This window comes from Tachypleus tridentatus, chromosome 4 (genome assembly GCF_004210375.1).
Source record: "Tachypleus tridentatus isolate NWPU-2018 chromosome 4, ASM421037v1, whole genome shotgun sequence".
Lineage (NCBI taxonomy): Eukaryota > Metazoa > Arthropoda > Merostomata > Xiphosura > Limulidae > Tachypleus > Tachypleus tridentatus.
Window position 1 is genome coordinate 85,100,385 of NC_134828.1, and position 17,619 is coordinate 85,118,003.

Here is a 17,619-nt window from a genome sequence, read left to right on the forward strand (position 1 = left end):
TATATATACATGTTCTTAAAAGAAAAAAAATTAAATGTAAATTGCTATCAGTCTGGTAACCAATATAACTTGACTCTTATAATTTTTCTAATGTTTGATTTTTTCTTTTCATGAACAAAATAATGTATGAAAAATATCTTACTAATCATTTTCAACTGTATAATTTTTCACTCTGAATCTATGTTTGTATTTCACTACAACAAAGGCACCATAATTTATTGTAGCAGATTTGACCGACTTGAGTGGACTTTTAGAAAACACATTTCTCATAGAAACGCTAATGAAATAAAATGTAATAAAGAATTATTAATCCCTAGATTATTTACACAAAATAAGTTATTGCGTTTTATTGTATAATATTTACAAGTATCTCCTTAAAACAAGTGCAAACATCCAAATGCTAAGGAAAGGATTTTAACTCCAACGTTTGTGTTATTATGCTTGTTTTCAAACAACTAATAACAACAAAACATTTTCATAAGAAGCTTCATTTTATAAATATTTACAATTTTCTCTGAAATAAGAAGTGTGAAAAAAAACATATTGGACGTGCAATTTCCAGTTTGGTTTTCATTAAATAAACAAATCTGTTCCTCTATTTGTACCATGTGTTGTAGGAAGATTATATTGGATTTATTATTCTCTGTATGGAACTGTATCTTAACTTCACTTGCTACATTCTAATCTGAGTTAATAACCATTTCTGACAGTAAAAGTTAACACACATTTCTAATGGTCATGTTGTGTGGTCTCTCATCTATGCTCAAAGAGCAAAAACAAGAGCTAAAAAAACATTTTACTAAATACACCTACCCATACATATTTATTTCATGCTTTTACATATGTCATGCCATCTTAATACTCTACAATTTAAACATATCATGCAAATATTTACAAACCTTCTAAATATGTATCTAAAACAAATCTCCTGAACACAAAACATTACTATTCAGTCTTCAAAGTCATTTAAATATAGAAAAGATTGTTATCATATACAACAGTAATGGAATGTACTTTCTGAACTTCTCAACAGGAAGTAGCTACAGATATGTTAATAATACAATTACTTATTATCCATCCATAAAAGATTATTATTTCATATTTATGTTGACACAATAATGTATTAATGTTGAAATGGACTTGGTAGTTTAGTTGACTAGCTCTTTTCTTAATTAATAACAGGCTTTCAGCTAACCCCTACGATAGATGGGTTAAAACATAATATTGCCATTTCATGACTTAATCAAGTTACAACATTGATGAGGCAGTTAATTAATTAAGACGAATATCACATCACACAAGACAATACAAATATGGTATAATTAATATATTAATTAGGCCTTGTTCAGCATTTATTTATGTCTTGTTTCATTTCATCTGCTGACTAGCTTCAATATCAGGCTACATTAATAATGTACACTTTAACTGGTCAATCAGCAAACTTGTTATGTTCTGCCTCTATTCAACATGATTTATATTCAAACATATATAGATCCACAGATGGATCAAAACATTGCATTTCCACATTCCCAATGAATTTAACTTTGCTTCAGGAATTTCATCTTTTTAGTTGGCTTTCCCAATCTGGAATGCATGGTCCATTTGTACTCATCTAATTAACACTAATGAAAGTGAACATATTGCATGGATTAAACAAAAATAGTTCTTTGGAAAATGTAACTTTACATGATGGAATGTAATCTTTCTGATAGTTTTCCCTCAAGCAAATATAATTTTATTTCATTATTTTTATTTCTGATACATTTATATAAGTGAAGCATTCAAAAGATTTTTATACCTTTATGATTTATGATAGCAGTTATATAAATGCATAAAACTCCTTTGAATATAATATTCTAAAGTAATCTTGTTTACTTCCCTTGTGCACATTTATATACATATAAATAAATATATATATATACACACATATATTAGTTTGTTATAGCCAAAAACAAGCCAAAATAAAATAAAAAATAAAACCACTGCAATAACTGAAAGGATCACAGGGTGCAAGCTATAATTTGGGATATTCGATTAGTGTGTCATTTTTTTTTTTTTTTTTTTTGGCTTGTTAATGGTTATAATAAACTAATATAATTAGTCACAGATTTGGATTTGTTGTTTTTAACTCAGTCGTTCCTTTTGCTTTTGTTTTAATTTACTTAACTCCATCAGTATCAAATTTCTAAAAAAAAACTATATATATATGCACAAATACCAACACCAGCAAAACTAATCCCAAGAAAGATTATTAGAATATCACTAATAAACCTCTGTTTAGATAAACTTTTTAGGTATTTACAAGAAGATTGTTTATGTAAATAAGCTACAAGGAAAACATTAAAAAACACATACCTTAATCAAGGAAAGTGACTAGAATACATGTAACTGATGAAAGAAAAATTCCATCTTATAAATAATACTTTTTACACAAATCATTTGTAATATTTCATTATTTTTAAACACAAAAGCAATAAAACTGAGATCTATCCTTATTCCAGTAATGAACTGATGATAAAATCAAACAGAAATATCAATTATACCCAAATCTGTTATATAGAATAACAAGGTCTAATTTCTTGTTAAACTAAAAAACTATGACAATCAGTTTTTACTACAATTTGTGTAACAAAATTAAAATTTTAACAAATTTGTACAGGTTGAGCACAAATTATTATTTTACAAAACAGTTGAACTCCATAAACAACACACAAGACCAGCTTATCTAAATTAACTGTGTTATTCAAGAGAACACTAACATTATTAAACATCCCACTCAGTTTTAGTATCTAACCTAAACATTACTAACTTATATGTAAGTAGAAATGACAGACCAAATTCACATAAGATTTTACCAATGTATAAAGTTTATATACATATATATTTTGTACATTAAAGTACAACATAGTTTGTATATTTAAAATAATATACATTCTCTGAAGTAACAACAACCTATATTGAGCATAAGATAGTAAAAGGAGTTCATTGAAAAGTTGTTTAGTCTCATAATTAATTAACATGCAAAACAGACATGATTTCAACAAGTAATGTATGATCAATATTATTTGGAAACTACATGATATTCACATTAACACTGATTATGACTATCAAAATTTTTTTTAAAAACTTGTTTTCATAAGGTTGGTCCAAAGTTTATTTCATTAAATACAAGTTAGTTTGTTTTACGAAATTACAATATTGTAATTCCAACAAATATTTCCAAACACTCTCTCACCATTATTTAGCAATCAACATATGGTGATTAAAAACCTTCATTAATTTGTAATCCCTAAATTATTTTGAGACTAAAGTAACTTTACAGAAAACTGCTGTATGTTAATACAATAAAAAATTTAATTCTACAAGTTGGTGGCATAGCATGTGGCATGATAGATTGTAATCACGGGGATGGTTGGAGTAAGTGCTCATACACCCCACGGTCCAAGGACAGACTTACATCATTCAGCTCCTCTATACGAATGTAGCTACAAGTGTTGATTGGTTCCTGCCTACCTTTGGTTTCTCGTTCTTTGGGCAGAAGAAACAACACAGACAGAGCCATGGTGACATGCCAAGCACTGTGAACATAGGTGTAGTTGTTCTGAGTCTCAAGGATTGCAAAGAGAACTACTCCTCCTGCAGCAAACAGAGCTCCTGGTACAATACAGAGAAACCATGTCTTCATCTTTGGGTAGCAGCTGTGTTGCTGTCTGCAGTGGTACACCTACAGAATTGTGAATCACAAGCTTTCAAAAACTGGTTTTACTACATGTTCTAAAGGACTAGATGATTGGCACATTGTTATGGATCATAAGTTCAATAAGACCACGAGAAATAACAAACAAGTGAATAAACAATTTCTCAGTGATTTAAAAAAAAACACATTTAATTAGCTTTTTCAATGTGTATAGAAACTGTTTAACATGTCAAAAGTTATTCATTAATACTATTGTTAAAATTAACAAATACGAAATATTTGTGGTCTAAATAAGTAAAGAAATACAACCTGAGAGATAACAATCTTTGAAACATAAATGTGTTAAGTGTTGAAGCTCTCTCAGCCACTTGATTCTGATTAAAGTAAAATTTAAAATTTTCTGTTATGTAATATCTTGGATAAATCTAACATAAATAATAATGATTCAAATTATAAAACACTATTCCAAATCAACTTTAAAAAGTTATCTTTCACAAAATTTATACATGCTTTTAAAATAGTATCTACAGATTCTTTCTACCAGCAAGAAATGTTTAATTTCTACAGCTTATTCTTCCCTGAATGTCTTGAAGTTCAAGCTTACTGATGAATAGCATTTTTAAAAACTTATAGTAATATTACTATAAATTACGTTTAGTGTGAAAAACCATTAACTGTGGTCCCAAAGCTACGTTGTTTTTAATTTCTCCCAAAGGAGGCCAAAGGCTACCTGGAGAGATCACTTGTTTAAACTACTCAAACCACTATATTGTTGTGTGTTGTCTGTCAGTCAGTGGACACTAAAATGATGTCACGTAATGGATTCTTAATATTGCAATTTGTACTGTTTTAACATTAGTTAGCACACATGTGATGTGAATCAGGAAAAGAATTATGCACTTCATAGGTTACAACACACCATGACAAATGAACTTCAAAAGAAATAAAAATATTTGTAACTCTTAATTTTGGTTTTATTTACTGTTGAAATAGAACACTTTTAGGAATCCAATGAATGCACATCTAGTATAATTATTACTTACCCAGGATACAGACAAGATACAAAATCCCACTGCTGCTGGAATCACAAAAGTCCACAGACCTGTCCTGTCATATTCAACTGCTATGGCAATTCCTACAGCTCCACTCGTGTATGCAAAAGATCGTAATGTCTCAGAGAGATTTGCCATAGCAATCAGTGTTACCCATAGAGCCAAAACAGCCAGGTAGAAATCACAGTATTGCAGTAAACTGAGTCTCATGAGACAAAAAGTTTTGATCTCTGTGTCACAGGCATGATAAAACTACAAAAGAATGAATCCAATAAGTCAAGACTTTAAACTATTTTGTGACTTATTTTCTAAAGGAATTCATAAGTGTTACTTTTATAATTATACTGATAATCATACTACCAAAAACGTTAAATTTCAGAACAGAAATGACAGCATCATGATCTTATGTTTCTACTCTTGGTTTGGTTTGTTTGATTTGTTTTGAATTTCACACAAAGCTACATGAGGGCTATTTGCACTAGCTGTCCATAATTTAGCAGTGTAAAACTCAAGGGAAGACAAATAGTCATCACCACCCACTGCCAATTCTTGGGCTACTCTTTTACCATTGAATAGGGGGATTGACCATCACATTATAACACCTCCATGGCTGAAAGGCCGAGCATGTTTGGCCCGACTGAGATTCGAACCTGTGACCCTCAGATTATGAGTCAAGGGCCTTAACTACCTGGCCATGCCGAGCCATTTCTACTCTTAGCACAGCTCTACACTGTTCTTAGTTATTTTCTGTCAAATATCAATAAATTTGTATTTTAACTGATAACATATAATTTAAGGATAACAAGGAATCAGTTGGTTCTTCTCGACTGTCCAATCCATTAAATTACATTTTAAAAATTAAAACCTCAAATATATATCACATGTTCTCTTAAACTTCCTTAACTTTACTGCAACCTATCCCAAAGAAAAATACAACTGGCTTAGCTGAAGATGACTCCTACCCTGCAAAATGTTATATTTATGACCCTTAGTCCTACCATTCTCACCAATAAGTACAAAAAAAACAACAGCAATAATGCTAACACTTCCTTTAACAACCTTAAATATTTCAATCAGATCTAACCTCATTTTTTTTCAAGAGAAATCAATGTGGCCTAACCAGTGACCTATACAATGAAATTAAACCTTTCATGACTTGTATTCAGTATTTCTGTAGACATAATCTAAAATCTTATTTTCCCTGTCACTAGTAACAGAACATTGCTTGGAAGGTTTAAGAGACTGATAAACCAAAGCACCAACTAGTTTTTATTCCATAATGCTGTAAGATTATACTCCTTATTTCAAATTTTGATAACCCACATCCATTACCTTTGTTGTGATTAAAACCCATCAGACATTTATTCACCCAATTCACCAAATATTTTCAATTCTTTTGTAAAGCAGTAACATCCTATTCATAGTCAGCAACACATAAAATGTTAATATCAGCATCAAATTAAAGTAATTTACTGACCACTCCTTCATGTATATAGTTTACGGAATTCAAAAAGAGAAAATGTCCAAAAAATGTGCCACGAGGTACAACACCTATGACATTCATCAAACTTGACTAAACTCCATTTACAATGAGAATCTACTTTCTTCTGTCCAGCCACTTTTTTATCAAATAAGCGAATCTGTCCCCTACACTTACAAAAATAACTTTTTAAACAAACCTTTCATGTGACACCAAGTAAATGCTTTTTGAAAATCCAGATGCACCAAGTTCACACCTATACACTCATCTAGATGAACAATAACTTCTTTAAATAATATCAAACCATTAGTAAAGCAAGACATTTCCTTAGTGAAACCATGTTGATTATCCAATAAAATTTTAAACTTTGCTAACCATCTTTTATCAGACTTTCAAAATTTTCCTACCACTGATGTCACTGAAACAAATTAAAATAATTAACCCTAAAATTGTTAGTGGATTACATATGAATTCTCACATGTTTGTCTAAACTATTTATGCATCAAAATGTTTGTGGATCCACACCTTTGCTGGTTATAGTCCCTAATAATACATGAGTCATAAAAACAAAAAAAAACAACCATCAATTCTGCAATTAAACCCACAAATTACTGTCACAGTTTCTAAATTTTTTAAATAATTAATGATTTCATCTAGTATTTAAGGTTAATACTTTACACAATTAAAGACTTTTACCAAAAACAAGCAATATTTACTGTATCAAACTTAAAACTTACTATTGAAGAAGACATAGAAAGGAAATATACTATTCCTTCTACATAGTAATGACGATAGATAGCTAGGACCACAGCAGGAATAAAAAATATGTTACTTAAAGTCAGCAAAAGAACAGCTTGCAACAGCTGGCCATATGACAATGCATATCTGTTGTCTGTACAACCCCAACCTTGCCAACCTGCATATAACAAATATCTTTTTTAATATACTTTGTACCACACTTCAAAGATATGTTGAATAATGAGCAATGAGCTTAAGAAAAATGTATGCTAATTAAAAAGTCACTGTTGTAGAAAAATGTATGTATTCGCTCAAAATAACTTAAGAAAACAAACTACAGTTTACACCGTAGTACACAAACAAAATCAAATTAATAAAAATAGATAAATAAAATTTAGATCAATCAGCATAATCTGTAAACTTTAAAATACCTCTTAACACACACCAAATATTTCAAATTCTTAAGACATTTAGTATAACCGAATTGAATTGATGTACAATGTTTAACCTGTTCAGTGCCGTAGATGAGATAACTCGTCCAAGCCGATCGGTAACACAGTGCCACAGACGAGTTAATTCGTTCTCAATACTGTGTTCTCAATGTGTTTTTAAAGACATGCATTTGATCTACTTACAAATTGTTTCACTTTCAATCCAAAATGGCATCACAAAAAAAGTTACAAAATGAAGAAGCATTAGAGTTGTATTTTGAACTTGGTTTGGAGTTGCCGTAGCAGCTGAAATACTTGGCAGTCAACAGGTTAATACAAATATATTAATATCAAACAATTAAACACTTTATTTAGACTATCTACAAAATATATACCTGTGTAACACTTCACATACATGGACAACTGAAAAATAATTACATATGATGCAAAATAGAAAACCACGACTTATAGAATGTTTATGATGTAAATACGGACAATGAATAACTGGAAACATGATGTGGACTAATGGAGAAACAACCACATGGCCTTTCTTGCATTACTACAGTGCAAATTACTTGACATAATTTTTGTTAAAAAACGACTTTATTGTAGTAAGGTAAGTTAACTCCTTTGATAAGGTGAATAAAACCTAAGGAAAGTTGCTAATCTTATCACTCCACAATAGAAAGAAATTATTGCAAAACAATAATATATTATTAAACCATCATGCGGATGTTTTCCAAATTGGATTTATAAAAAAATATAGACCCCAATAATCTTCTTTAGCAGTACAATCACATGATCTTCATCTAAGTTATAATTTTAGAAGTAAACTTTAATGTTGAATTTTACTCTATGTGATGTGGAGACATATGCAGACTAACTACAGACCATACACCATGACTAACTGGCTAATATATAACAACATTCCAGCCAGAATTTTATGGTGTGTATGGTATGCTATGTCCAGGCTAATATTGAGGCAGAATTTAGTATGGCTCATTATTACACAGGGTCCCATTAAATTGAACAGTTATTTGTTAAAAAAAAAAAAATAATCTAATATATATACCAGATATCCCCAAAGTCATTTTCCACTGTCAGATTAAAGAAATTACCTGTTAATGGCAAGGAGCATCTTTCAGTACATTTCAGGTTTGTGGGAGAGTGTTCTGTAAACACGTATAGACATGCAGTTTATGGCAACCAACTTTAAGACACCCTGTATATTAACAGACAAATAAAACAACACCGGTATGTACGAAGTCGTACCTGCACTACAAACGCAAGTGCTGAAGATGAAACCTCCACTGATATACTGATAGCATTTTCCATGATCTCCACATTTACCAAGAACACATGGTAATGAACTGACTTGAACAATGACTGGTATCTTGTTGGAATTACATGTCACATCTAATGTGTTGCTAAATAAAAGAAAGTCTTTAAGATCCAGCTTTACCATACAGTTTTCATTAAAACTAGCTTATTATAAATATATCATATTTATATACATTAAATCTTGTTTTCTGTAGCCAAGTTTAGACAAATTAGTAAATTATGTATAAAAACTACTCACTACTTGTAAGATTTTTTTTACTCTGACAGGTACCTGTTATAAATAATCAATGAAAAACAGCAAGCTGATAATTTTTTGGGTGCTTTTTCTTTTTCCCATCTTATTCCAACAACATACAAGTCTTTAGCATATTTGAATAAAGAACATCTTTATATTTATTCATTACAAATATAAATCCTTGATTCAACTAACTAATTTAAGTAATTCAAATATCTACAAACTAGTAAGAGTACCCAGGTTTGCTTGGATTATTAGATTGAAGGTGTGTATGCTCTCAACCCATTTTAGCTTAAAAGTATAACCTATATACTTTTGTTGCTAGACAACATGGCAAAAGCCATTATTACCAAAACAAACTGGCTTTCTATATATTAGAAGTTATTATATAAGAACCCACTTCTTTTCTGTGTTTTTTTCAATAGCTTGCACTAGTTTGCCACATGAAAACGTGGATAAGATAAATAATACCCAAGTGCAAACTAGCAGGGTCCACTTAGTATGGGTGCAAAATTTAAAGTTTATAAGTTCTTTCCTCTAGGACCTATGACGTACATGTGTGCCTGTCTGTGAATTATATTTGTAATTTAAGAAACCACTTCTTTTCTGTGTTTTTTTTGCTAGTTTGCCTCATTAAAAAGATGAGCACATAAATAAGCAATAATATATATCATGTGCACACCTTCAGGATCCACTTAGTATGGGTGAAAAGTTTCAGGTTTTTAGGTTCTTTCCTCTTGGAGCTATAGCAGTTGCACACAGACTAACTGATACACCCTTTTATTATTATACATAATACTGTAAAACACACTTGATTTTGTTTATACTTGTTAACTCAATCATGTAAAACTTAGGAATTTAAACGTATTGTATTTCAATTACTTCTGAAAATTTTCAGTATTCTCAGTAGTGATGTACATCATAAAATTTCTAAAATTTCAGTTGTTATCAATATATTTAACCAAATCACAATATTGTGGCATAAAAATATTTCATGTGTTCTGAAATAATAGTATTTATTCTGAGGTTATCCTTTATGTGCAGTTTTCATATCATAAGTGATCAACAAAACCATTAAGTTCATTTTGTTTTAGCTACTTTTGTTCTTTTGTCATTCTCTAAAAAATAATACCTGTTCTGCACATGGTAATTACAGCTCTAATATTGCATGTTGTGCAGTATGTGAAAAACAGTGTCCTTCAATGGTAGAACAGGTAGTGTTTTAAGGCTACTGCTCACCTATGCTTGTATGAGAATGACTGGTCACATAGGTAGCACTAGTCACACTTGATAAATACAACATTTCTTGAAAAGTACAGAACATTAGATTTAAATAGTATGGTATTTTTTCAAAAATAATTAATCTAAAGATAGGTATAGTAAAAGTGACAGTCCACTGTCATTGTATTTGTTTTTAGTGTTTTAATAAAGATTGTTCATTTTGTGTTTATTTTGTGTCCAGTCTTTATTTCATTATCACAATTAAATTATTTGCTGATTAAGTATTATTACATAATAAATCTCCTGTTATTCTGCTGACCTCTCACATCACTCTTAAGGAAAATCAGTTTGACCTGAAAATACCACAATATCTTTAAGGTCAAAAATTTGTATTACTATGTAAAAAGTAAAAATAAAAAAACTAACCTTTCATTGTTATTTTGTTCCTCCAAATAACAACGGGATAACAGACTAATATACCAGTTACCTGCTTGAGGGTATGGAATCATTAAAGTTTTAAGCCTCGTGTGCCAAGAGCTGCTGTTAACCAACACTGACATTTGTGTTAAACATTCTCCACTTGGTGTTAACGTGGGCCGTAATCCATACTCTATACATGCTTCAACAGAAAAATTGTTGATTCTTTCGTCCTGTCCAAAATAAACGTTTTGTAGGTATATATATATGCTTTAGTGAAAATAATTAAATAGTAAAATAAGTAAAATCACAAGGAAAGACTGTGTTAAAAACAGCAAATCCAAACCTCTGACTAATTATATTAGTTTATTATAACTCAAAAACACAAGCTGAGGCAAAAACAAATCACACAAAAAACACTGCATAAACTGAAAAGAACCCACGGAACAAGCTACAATGTGGGATTATAAAATGTACCCTAGGTTTTGGATGTAACTGTAGAAGTAGGAAATTCGTGTGGCCAATCTTGACTGAAGGCATCTATAGCCAAAGCCTGAGATAAGGTACTGAGGACCCAAAGAAGGGTAACTGGTGATTGTGGTGAATGCAATGAGTTAAGGAAAAACTCGAGATTGTAAAGTCACACAAAAACAAAAGGATGAAAGGACTAAAATTGGTACACTGTCCCTTGTTGGATAAACCAAAATGATGAATGATGAAGGAGGAGGGATAGGAAAAAGCTCAGTAAGGGAAGGATGGGAAACCAAAATTGGCACCACAATTGGCTCTGACTGAGATAAATGGACTACCAAATGTAAAAGAGTAGGTTGTTGCAGGATAGATACTACATGAGACTTCAAGGGCTTCTGAACCATATCAAAGATAAAACATCTTAAAAACAGACCACACATAAATCCTGGAGATGAGGAAGGAGTAGGTTAATGGGTTCAAGATAAGATAGCATCATGACCTAAAATATCTTAAGAACAGAAATCCACTTTTGCAAGGCCACAGCTGAAGATGACAAACAAGCCAATGTGAAGGCAAGGAGGAAGAACATGCCTGTAGAAAATCCTTCAGGATTTATGTGAAAAGCCTCAGACAGGAGATGGATTGTGGAAAGGTGTCACAAAAAAGTGTGAGAGTAAGACACAGGCATAAAAACTGGGCATGGGTTAGACCAATGGGAGATTCAGAGTCCACCCCACAAATGGGTAAAACTATACCCAACAGTTGTTGGTTGAGATATCAACAGTCAGCTCTGTGATATGTTAGGGCAGACTGATCTAAAGCATGTAGGGGATGAAGCATGCTAACACCATTGCTCAACTGAGAGGTGAATTGTTCATTAAGAATTGGAATGTTGGAGGGTGGAGATAAAAACATATAAGGTTGGGAAGTATATTCAGGAAGTGATGAAAGACACAGATCATAAGATATAGTAGAAAGGGATGAAACATCACATACCTGAGAAATATATTCCATGAAAACAAAGGAAGGCCAAAAAGAATTCTCAGGAAGGGCATGGGAAGGCATGGCAAATTCAGAAGGTTGAAACAAGCAATCAAAGTCCTTATCAGTCTGCCTTCCTGGGTTCCACATATTCAGGAGAAAATGGAGCAATGTGTGGAGATAAAGGTTGGCCCACATAACATTTTAACTCTTTCTGCAAGTAAATGTAGATAAATTTTCCAATAGGTCACCAACACCTGAAGCCTGTGATAAGTACCTGTCAAATGTGAGACACCTGAAGTGGTGATATTAACTTCAGAATAAGCCAACGTTTTAACAGTCAACATAAACTTTTGAAGTAAGATATAAATGTGAATAGAATAAGAGTAATTGAACTTTCAAAACAAAAACTCAGTATATTAAATTAAATCATTTGAGAACAATACCAATCTAAAACACCAAACAAAACAAAAAAGACAGATGTAGAGCACAAGCACTACCATTTGAGAAATGCACAGGAGTCACATGCATCATGTGAGTCAACTGTGTTCCTATGGATAGATGCATGAATGTTTCCATGAGAGGTAGGTTGGAATCATTTTATAAGAGCATTCAGAAGGCTTGTGGAATGCATAATAAAAACGTTTGCATACAGAGGGCAGCAATTAACAAGAATAGTTAATATTGTGAGAGGAGGGAAGTAGCATATCAGAACCATAAACATCATTTCCACACAACTTCAAATTCAGATCAACTATAATGACATAATTCATCCAAACTGGAGCTCTCCCCTGTTGCCAAGCTCTCTTTAGGCTCAGTCTTATTTTGCTTTACCTTTTCAATTAACTTACAAAGCTCACAACTATATCCACATTCCTAATTTATAGTCTGAACAACCTAAACTACTGAAGATCGGTGCTAGCAGTCCATTTAACAATGCTTTTCAAGTATAATAATCTCCTTTGCCTGAACCTCCTCTCAAACAAGAACTACTCTGATATCTATCAGATTAATATGCAGAAAATCATTATCTATTTAATACAAATGAAGTGTTCAGATATCACAGAAATGTCAGAATAAAATCTGCAAAAATGTACTAGGGCTAGATTATATTATATAAAGACAGATGTGCATGTTTCTCTACAACTGGCATTTACAGAGAAAACTTAATATGAACACCAAATAAATACAGATGAAAAGCAAAAAACACATGTGCAATGAAAGAAGTGGAAGAGCTAGTTTTCATTGAAAGACTTAGTACATTGCTTTAACAATGATGAAGCTTAATAACATATGATCAAGATAACAGAAGTTCAAGTTTATGTTTATGTGAAGAATAAAAATACTTTTGTCCACCTCTGAAATGCAAAGCTACAAATTTATCAATGTCTAGGTATCCTGTATTTAGTATTTATTTTCTTCTTCCATAAGTTATTGCTAAATCAGAAGTTTAGAATAAAATCAATAGTTGATAATCCTGACATCAAATACATAATATATGATGAATGGCAGTCTGTAAAAGATCCTGGTATGCACACTTTAATCCCTTATTCATTCACACAGTTTTAAAATAATTTAAATTAACATACTCAGCACAAAGTCAAGTGTAAAGCTTTCAATATTTTTCTGAAGAAAAAATCTGTATCTAGGATTCCTAAAGTTAAATCTTTTGTCATTAATTTTCAAGTTTTTCATTTACAACCTTTCTGTTTGCAACATTAACAAAGACCACCCACTGGCAGACTATCCAATTTCTAACAATTTTAAACATCAGCATGTTGATATCATACCCATAGTCACAGAAATTAAACTACACAGTGTTCTAAGTAATACCTTACAAACTACAATAACTTTCTTGTTCTTAAACTACAAGTTTATAAAGGTCCCCAGAACATTTTTAGATCTATTAATCACAGTTAAACACCCAACTGTAGGTTTCAAGCTTTTTCTTTTCATCCATCTCACTCACATACTATCTCTCACTCACACGAGAAACAAGTTCTTTTCAAATTTTTATAACCCAACAGCATTACATTTAACTTTACAGTATTAAAATTCAATTTTCATGTTTGACTACAATATGCAACAATCCAACTTACTCTCCAACCTTGAAGAAATTGTTCAAATTAGAAATCTATTCTTCCACTAGTAAAGATGTTATTGAATACTCCAGCCATGTTTCTTTCTTCAACACTACTACTATAAGATTATTACTGAAATATCTACTCCTGGATTCTTTTTATGCAGTTTTAATAAATGTAGCATGTCAGATTTTAACTTTGATATAAAAAATTTTGTCATCCTCTTTGTATTGGCAGTAGCTTATTAGGTTTCTTTATATCTACAATACATCTCAGCCTCCTCCATATTACAAGTACTTTATATTCTTGTGAGTTTGCTTTTTTTCACTTACTAACACTTTAATTACTCTATTCATCTACAAATGTTAACATCATGTTAAGAAAACTGCCTACCCTTATCAATTTCTCTACAATTAAAGTATTCTATACAAAGCATATGTTCCATTGGAAATTTAAAGATTGTTTTATATATTTTTCTTCATTAATAAAACCTGAGAATAGAATATGTAAAAACAACCTGCAACTGACACTTTAATTTTCCTTTCAGAAATCTCAACTCATACACACTCCACATTTTTTATTATATCATTTCTGTTTCAAGCTGTCAGTTACAAGTACGATCTCTTTAAACTTCACACTTATAAAAAATCACAAAATCTGCTTAGGTAACATTTTCATAATCTTTATTAACCAAAACTATAATAACATCTACCATGGTAACAACATATAAACTTCCAATTCTAGCTATTTATTAAATACTTCTATTAATATAGAACATCAAAATTTTTAATACCTCTCTCTCTGTTAGAATAGCTGTCTATTCTTTTAGCTTCATGTTTTCTAAAACGTAGGATATAACATCTTAAAGAGCTGTCCTCATACTTACCTAAATTTAGTTTAACCTTATGTACACATCATGTCATGAACTTTCACAGAGTGCCATTCAATATTGTATGTTATATTTGATGTCAGAGTTATTAACTGTTTATTTTACTCTAAATTCCTGATTTAACAACAGTCTGTGAAATAGGAGAGTAAATACAACATATAATACACAGAAATGTTGAGAATAAAAGAGATATGCATTTCAGAGCTTTTAAAGGTTACATAAATGCAATATGAAAACTGCAATGAAAAAAATATTTGTATTCTTCACATGAAGATCAACTCATACTCATTGACTTGTGAAATAGTGAATTAGATTGACATTGTCAATTCACAGACATATCTGGAGTACAAATACTTTTTAAAACATCTGAATTTTTGTGTATAACAGATTTATACATTTTACTCAAAGCTTAGAATACTTCATGTAGACACATGTAATAAATTCAGAAACATGGCCACCATTTCTTCTTCAGTAATGGGTGGGCCCAGTGGACCAACCTTGTTTACATTTGGCTAATAAAAATGAATTAGCAAAAACACAAAAAAAATTTTTTTTCAAGCCTACACTAAAAGGAAAAAGATAAAAGTATAGACTTGTTTCTAGATGCTTACATCATTAGCAGGAAGAGCAAGCTTCACGGTTAATGTACCTCCAATGTCTTGTACAGGAAACACATCAAACCTCAGGAGGGTGGGAACTTCTGTAGAAACATAAATCTGAGCAGGTATAGATGAATTGTTCCCAGGAAATACATCATACTTAAAAGCTAAGTTCTGTAAAGTGTAACGAACTAAAGGCACTTCATCCCAGCATGAAGTCTTGATATTTGAGTAATGAATTATCGAGTGATGAGATGATTTATGTAAAAAAGGGGTTGCTCTAAAAACCTCTGTCCCTAAGTTAAGCTTAGATAGTGTTTTATTGTCCCAGTTCAATACAGGTGGGATTGATCGAATGCTCTCATGATGAGCAGTTGGAAATAGTTCTTGATTCATGTCTTCTTTGCTGTCTTGACATACTGAAAATTAAATATATATCTTTACATTAAATTTAAAAACCTTTTATCAAAAAATGGTAATAGTAACTACAGTGATTAGTAACTTTTTTTGACCAGCTTATTTGGTGTCATTTTAGTTGTAAAGAAATATGGCTGAAAGTTGTATCTAAAGTATGTTTAAGTTATTCTAAATTTATGAATTACTAGTAAACACTGATTTAAACCCCAGCATGAACAAATAATGTTTCTGTATAAACATTAAAAGAGAAACTTAATGAATAAATATATCATACGTTTTTAAAAGTCTCAGTAACCTTGTCCAACTAATAATCAAAGGTAATTCTGAAAATCAAACAGCTTAGATTGTGTTGTAGACTACGTTTTAATATTTTGATTTGAATGTTTGAGAGTTTTAATGTGATGTGATGAACACATGACTTCTGGAATTTTCTTGAAACTCTTGAGAGTTTGGGATATAATATGAATGATATAGAAACACCAATCAAAGTAGAATAGGCTTATTTGCTGAATTGGTTATTTAGTTAAGAAGTTAGCTTGTTACTTCAGTTTTGTAAATTTTTAATTTGTATTCCACTGAAGTACTAGAGATATGGGAGAAGTCAGCAATTAAAACTGTTTGTGCAGTTAAGCCTATCATTCAGTGGACTTGGTGGTAAAGGAAATAAAAGCTTTCTTTTTATAAAGTGGATTGGACTTTTCATGCCTTTTACCAAATAATTCAAAAGTACCTGCATAACAATATAAGTTATTACAGTATTTGCTTTCAATTCAGGTCTTAATTAGTTTATTAGGCAAAAACATTTATCATCCAATGTGATGAAGTTAAACTTAATGCCAGTTTAACATGTACAAGACAATTTATTTTCTTTTGGCTAACCAACCAGTATAAGGACTTTAACAAAATTATTGTAGCATAAGAGAAATAATCTTGACCCCCTAATGTCTTAAAATATATAAAATTACATACTCTAAATCTGTAGTAAATAAACAGCTATTGCAGTTTCTTGGCTCACCTGCGATTTCAACTCTGATACTGAACTCTGCATTGTTACTGCTAACTAAAGAAATCAAAATGTAGTTCCAATCATCTTCCATCGAGATCATCTCAAGAGAACAGTCAACTTTAGGTTCTAACTCTGAACAGTTGATTAGTGTAGTTTTTGAAACATCTGGCAGCAGGTAATAGGATGGCAATGCTAAAGCTTTGGTCATCACCATCAAAGAGCATTCACCTTCTGTTAACTCTGATTCCGTCTTACAATTGGAGATGGTAACTCGTACAGACCAAGTGTTTTTTTGTGTAAAAAATCTAACAGGTTTTGTAAGAAGAAACATTGCATCAATATTTTATTGGAGAATTACTTAAGTATTCAAATACAAGTCTACTCAATGCACTAAAATATAAAATTACAAGCTGGAAAGCTGAGACTATTATAGATCTCAACTCTCTACTGAAAAATCAAAGTTTTATATATATATATATTACTTTTTTAAATAAAGCAACAAATACATACACAGAGAAAATAATTTTTAAAAATAATAATGTATGAAACTATAACAACCAATA

The 17,619-nt window shown here is 31.0% G+C and overlaps 1 protein-coding gene across 4 annotated transcripts in view; it reads right to left on the reverse strand.

The window, feature by feature from the left end:
• LOC143249605 (transmembrane protein 8B-like) overlaps positions 1 to 17,619 on the reverse strand; it is a 43,173-nt gene that overhangs the window by 4,062 nt on the left and 21,492 nt on the right. For 2 of the 4 annotated variants that reach the window (XM_076499741.1, XM_076499742.1), the window contains exons 5-11: positions 17,066 to 17,361; positions 15,646 to 16,052; positions 10,622 to 10,845; positions 8,671 to 8,825; positions 6,967 to 7,145; positions 4,741 to 5,001; positions 3,514 to 3,724 (exon numbers count right to left, since the gene is read on the reverse strand). In XM_076499741.1, coding sequence (XP_076355856.1) covers positions 3,514 to 3,724; positions 4,741 to 5,001; positions 6,967 to 7,145; positions 8,671 to 8,825; positions 10,622 to 10,845; positions 15,646 to 16,052; positions 17,066 to 17,361 — 1,733 coding nt within the window. Of the gene's footprint in view, positions 1 to 794; positions 3,725 to 4,740; positions 5,002 to 6,966; positions 7,146 to 8,670; positions 8,826 to 10,621; positions 10,846 to 15,645; positions 16,053 to 17,065; positions 17,362 to 17,619 lie in introns of those variants that run through there. The other 2 variants (XM_076499743.1, XM_076499740.1) reach the window with 1 other exon arrangement.